Below are 5,612 nucleotides of genomic sequence, written 5' to 3' on the forward strand. Positions count from 1 at the left end.
TGGCACCTTTAAGACTAACAGAAGTATTGGGAGCATAAGCCATCTGAAGAAGTGAGGTTCTTACCCACGAAAGCTTATGCTCCCAATACTTCTGTTAGTCTTAAAGGTGCCACAGGACCCTCTGTTGCTTTTTATAAATAGAATAGTTACACTGTGTAAACTTTAAAATTAGAAGTACAGTACGCTTAAAGGGGTCAATCAGATGAAAATCATACTTTAAAAATTCTTGCCCATCTTGCTAGCAGTTGAATTTATTAGAACTGTCATAACTTGCCTACTCTTTGCACCTTGCTCAACTTGACCATTGAGACTAGATTTTTTTTTTTTATAATGTTGATGAGATCATTACGCAAACTGGAATAGGTGTAAAAAACAGATTAAATGAAATGGCATTTGTACAAGCCTGACCCTGAAGGGGGGGAGGAGGGGGAGGGCAGAGTAACTGGGTATTTACAAAATTGCTGAGATGCATACAGCCATTTTAAGTATTACTAGATTTATCCTGACACCCTTCTTAACCCCAATCCTTGTCCCAGTTGCATGTCCCCTTTCATTGCCCACTCAGACTTCTGACTGTCCTCCCAGAATTTTGATGGAATTCGAAAAGTATTTATCACATGCTTACTTTCCAGTCAGTTTTGCTTTCTGGTTCTTATGTAATTAGCACTGTGTATTGTTTTGGAGTGTAAACACTGAAAGGTGGGATATTTGTTTAAATCTCACAGAACCTTGTTCTTGCACACTTAATCTTTTGAATTAAGTGTTTATCAAACCTTCTTAGAGAACATAAATTCATGGTCTAAAATGCTTGACAGCCTCTTTAAACTCTAATTGTCCAGTAAATAGTAAGTTAGATAACGATTTTGTATTCCTCAATCTGATATACTTGCAAGTTATGATGTTATTTATTTCATATTCCTTACAAATGCCTGCAAGACCAATTAGTCTTTTAAACATGGAATGTTAATGTTCAACAAAATTCTTTAGTCTGAAGAGAAACCACTAAGTTCTCTCCAGATTGCCTGTTCATGTTTAAAATGTTACTGCTTAAATAATAAACTAAATGGACCCACATATGTTTTATTAAGACACCACTTAAGAGTAGGGGCAAATAGAATATAAAATGGGCTTCTAGTTTTATTGCTGGCCTTGAGCATGTGTTAAATATCCAGCCGGGAATTAAAATAGATCAAACATTACCATTTATGTAACATTTTGAGAATGTTAATTTTATTTTACTTCTCAGTTTCGTCGTGAAGAAGATGCAGAAAAGGCTGTGATTGATCTGAACAATCGCTGGTTTAATGGTCAGCCAATTCATGCTGAACTTTCACCTGTGACTGACTTCAGAGAAGCTTGTTGCCGTCAATATGAAATGGGGTAATGAAATGATACTTGTTACAGCTTATTTATTATAGTAGCTTAGAGATACCTCCAAGTTAAGCTTTTCATGAGTGTAAGGTTTCTCAAGTGCATTTCCAAATGATGCATTCAGAGAAAATACACTTAAAGCTACACTAACATCTAGATTCTAGAGCAAGCTCAATTCACATGCCTTAGCACCCACGTGCACTCAGTCTCTTCATCTCTACAAAAAATTTCTCTTCACTTTTGGACATTCATGCACCAGGCACACAGATAATTCCATGTAAATTATGCTCAAGTGTAACTCTGACTTCAGGGCAATTAAGATATTTTACCAAGAGTCATACTTCCCAATGTTTAATGTTACATTAAAAAATCATAGATCAGTTAACGTAACCACAGGTTTATATAGAAGAAAAGCTAAGAATATAAATTGGAAATGCTTTCTTTGTGGTAATTTTCTTCTACTCCACAGAGAGTGTACGCGAGGAGGTTTCTGTAACTTTATGCATTTGAAGCCCATTTCCCGAGAATTGCGACGTGAATTATATGGACGTCGTCGTAAGAAGTAAGCATTTGTATTTTTAATTTAAAGTCAACTGATGCAAATAATTTAAGGATTATTTCCCTAAACTTTTTGAAGACATAAAGAATAGGATCTGACTTTGAGGAAAGTTGTTTGTCATTTTTTCCTCTCCCGATTGTTATGGAATCACAATCTGACTCTTCTGTAAATATTCAAGACTTAATCTGGCTTTATGGCAAATTTAAAAAATAATCAAAAATGGAGGGTGTCAGAGAGAGTCAGTAATGTGAAGTACAGTTTCCAATCAGTTCATATCCATTTCATGTTGGGAAAGTGAAAGTGATGTCTGATTGGTGCACGTGTCAGGTGATCTTGGTTCCATTCCTAGTGGACAGTTGCCAACATCACAAAATTCCATATCAGTTGGTGCTACTGTTCCCCCTTGGTAGGCGTGCTGTGAATAGACAGAGTTCTACGCAGTGGCAAAAAGGTTTCTGTTAATCTTAATTCAGGTACGCTGGCGAACGTTGCATTGCTGCTATCAGTATGAAACCTCACTTTCCAGTATTATCAATTAAACACTTTCACAAACACAAAAATTCATATTTTTCTAAAAATGCTGTTAAATTGTCTTGCAGTATTTTGGGAATTGGAGGAGTAAACTTAATTGTGAAAAGTTCATATTGCATTGTTTCCTGCTTTCCTGAGAAATTAAGTATTATTTAATTTTAAATGGAAAGTGTCAGGGATACTAAGAACATTATAATATTGTAAAAAATGTGCTGCTGACTTAAGAGCCATTTGGTTACTTTTCTGGTTCCTGACCCCTCTTCCCTTAGTCAGAAACACTTGAGCTTGGCCTCTCTTTCTGAAAAGCCTTCCTCATCCTTTCTTGTGAGATTATGAATAGGGATTTTCAAGAATGGATTATGTATATTTAAAGGTGACCTGCAAGTATTGTAACCAAAATGAGACTTGTGCCAAATGTCCCAAATTACAAGGGGCAAAGTAAACATTCAGCACAAATGATCTTGCTTTTTCATCTTTTGCCTTACACATATGCATTTCTACCCTATCTCAAAAAAAAAAAAAAAGCAACACACAGTTTTGCTGTGACACACCAGAATGCATCATTCTTTCATGTCCTAGATCACCAAACTCCCCTGAAATACAAATTTGGTGTATTCACAAGTTGGGGCAAACACAGTTGCTCAGTTCCACTTTGAGCTCCACAGCAATGCCTATAAATAAAAAACTCTGTAGTTCATATTTAGTAGCGTAACTTTAAAAAAATTTAAATGTATAATTTTCCATTTGGTAATAAAACTGACTTGCTAAAGCTTTTCAAAATCCTTCTCAAATATTTTTGTGACCTTCCTTCCTAAGAGGCTGGCTCTGGAGCTCTGAGTAGCTGTGACATCAGAGATGCATTTTCGGGCTCTTGCAGTTCACTGGCCTTACTATGTTGGTGATGGAGAAGGTGGAACTGAAGAGGAGAAAATGCTGTGGCCTCAGGCTACTTTGGAAATTCAGTACAGAAAATCCTGATTTGTTAGGGGTTTTTTATATATAGCTGTCCCTATGGCTGTAGAATTGCAGTGTACCGTTAAATCTGTAAATGGCTACAAAAGACTTCTCACGGTGCTCCAACTGGTTCTGCATAACAGTGCAATTAACTTAGAGGGGTGCTTACAGGGAACTGACCCGTTTCTGGCCATTCAGACAAGTGACTGCAGTTAACAGTTTTCACTATACATACTGACCCTTCACTGTCTAAAACTGAAGAATTCTGTAATGATGGCCTTGTGGGCTTGAAAGTGCTAGGTTCTTAGGTGGTGGCAGTACCTAATCACTACTTTATTTCAAACTCTACTCCCTTTTCTGGTGTTTTCATTTGAACGATTGATCCTTGGTACTCTGTAGAATATTGCTGCATTGTTTCACCATATTTAAGAACTACAATCTTAATGCTTTTTTGCAGGCATAGATCTAGGTCAAGGTCCCGTGAACGTCGTTCTAGATCCAGAGATCGTGGTCGTGGAGGTGGTGGAGGAGGAGGCGGCGGTGGCGGCGGCGGCGGCGGCGGAGGAGGAGGAGGACGAGAACGTGATAGGAGGCGGTCAAGAGATCGTGAAAGATCTGGTCGATTCTGAGCCATGCCATTTTTACTATTGTGTCTGGTAGAAAGTGTTGTAGTCAATTGACCAAACAAGTTCCTAATGAGATTTTTTTTTTAAAAAGATGGGCTTCTGAATAAAAATTTGTAGTGATACAGTATTCTTTGTGTAACTTGTTTCTTGTGGGGGAAGTCTTTTTTAACTGTCATTCCTCTTTCTTGACAAATAGCAGGATTAACTATGCTTGCGGTAAAGGTGGCAAATGTATTGGAGGTGTGCAAGTTTTTACATTCAGGTATGAATTAACTGTTAAGGAAAATGTGCATGCCTGTGTATATAATATAAAATAGTATATTATATACATGGATAAAGTGCTATATTGCTTAAGAGACAGTTACAATTTAAGTTTCCCTTTTCTGCTATGCTGTCTGCTTATTTAGGTTAGTTTAGGCACATTTAAAGGAAGGCTGTGCAAAGTGCATTTATTTACTCAGTAGAAATGCTAAGTTGCAAAAATATGTATGTTAATAGAAGTCTGTGCACTGTCTATCACTGTGACTGTGGCATTTACAATAAATCCAATTCATTGGTGTAAAATCTAAAGCCTATTCTCTAAGCCCTCTGGAGTAGTTGAGTTGCTACTCCTGGCTGTGCCAGAATTCATAGTTAAGGGGTTTTTTTTATTCTTCACACACACACACACACACCTACCTGCCTCAGGTGATTCCTTAGAAGGACAGTGTATATAGTGCAGTATTCAGGCTAAAGTTATGAATGCAGTATCTTATAACAGAACATAAAGTTATCATGCAAAAGCTCATGCTCCATACAGCAGGATGAGTTCTGTATAAAAAATATCTGAGTATCAGATCCACCTTCATGGAAAGTTTCTTTTACTTGAAGTTCCATTGGCTGTCCTTTAACTGAAAGCATATCAGTATTCAGGATAAGTGGTAAGTTGGGCGCTAGTGAAAAGTACACTGTACCTTCTCCATCTGTTCCTCACTTCTAAGAGAAGATCTGACCTGTAGTTAAAAGCATCTTTTCCTACATAAAGCACTTGCATAGCAAAGCTAATGGACAAGAGCATTTTATTACATTTTTAAGTTAAGATATTTTTAGGCTTACTCTGTTTACATTCTTCATTGCAACTGTGAATCACAGCTGTACTTCATAAAGCAAAATACATTTTATGGGATTCAGTGCCTCTTCTAGCTCTAAAGCCTCTAACTGATGAGTTGCTGGAACAGCTTAAGTGCTATATAACTTGTACAGTAGCTGACTTTAGTAGATGTATAATCAGACTTGGTCTGCTTATCAATTCATGAAATAGCATAATGGGTTACAGAAAGTATCCACCAGTTACAACTTCCTGTACATCAGGAATTATTTAGCTTTCAGAAAGGGAGGAAATTTACTAATGCTACTACTCATTAATACAAGGTTTTGAAAACAGAACTTGACTAAAAGTGGTTGAAGAATAGCTCTATCTAAATACAGTGGATATAGACATTTTGTAGCCAGGTTAATAATTAACTTACAGTTTTTTTTCTTTTATCCCCAAAAGATAAACATAGGAAAAGACCGCACTCGCTGGCACTTGG

General features: G+C 36.9%; 1 protein-coding gene across 4 annotated transcripts in view; it reads left to right on the top strand.

Moving 5' to 3' along the window:
* The window catches only part of LOC112119840 (splicing factor U2AF 35 kDa subunit), a 20,293-nt gene extending 15,688 nt beyond the window's left edge, over positions 1–4,605 (top strand). For all 4 annotated transcript variants that reach the window (XM_024218666.2, XM_024218656.2, XM_024218688.2 and 1 more), the window contains exons 6-8: positions 1,247–1,380; positions 1,841–1,933; positions 3,873–4,605. In XM_024218666.2, the coding sequence (XP_024074434.2) occupies positions 1,247–1,380; positions 1,841–1,933; positions 3,873–4,044 (399 nt within the window). In that variant the 3' untranslated portion in view covers positions 4,045–4,605. The remainder of the gene's footprint in view (positions 1–1,246; positions 1,381–1,840; positions 1,934–3,872) is intronic.
* Positions 4,606–5,612: the final 1,007 nt, after the last annotated feature.

Source organism: Terrapene carolina, unplaced genomic scaffold, assembly GCF_002925995.2.
Source record: "Terrapene carolina triunguis isolate 2854851 unplaced genomic scaffold, T_m_triunguis-2.0 Scaffold31, whole genome shotgun sequence".
NCBI lineage: Eukaryota > Metazoa > Chordata > Testudines > Emydidae > Terrapene > Terrapene triunguis.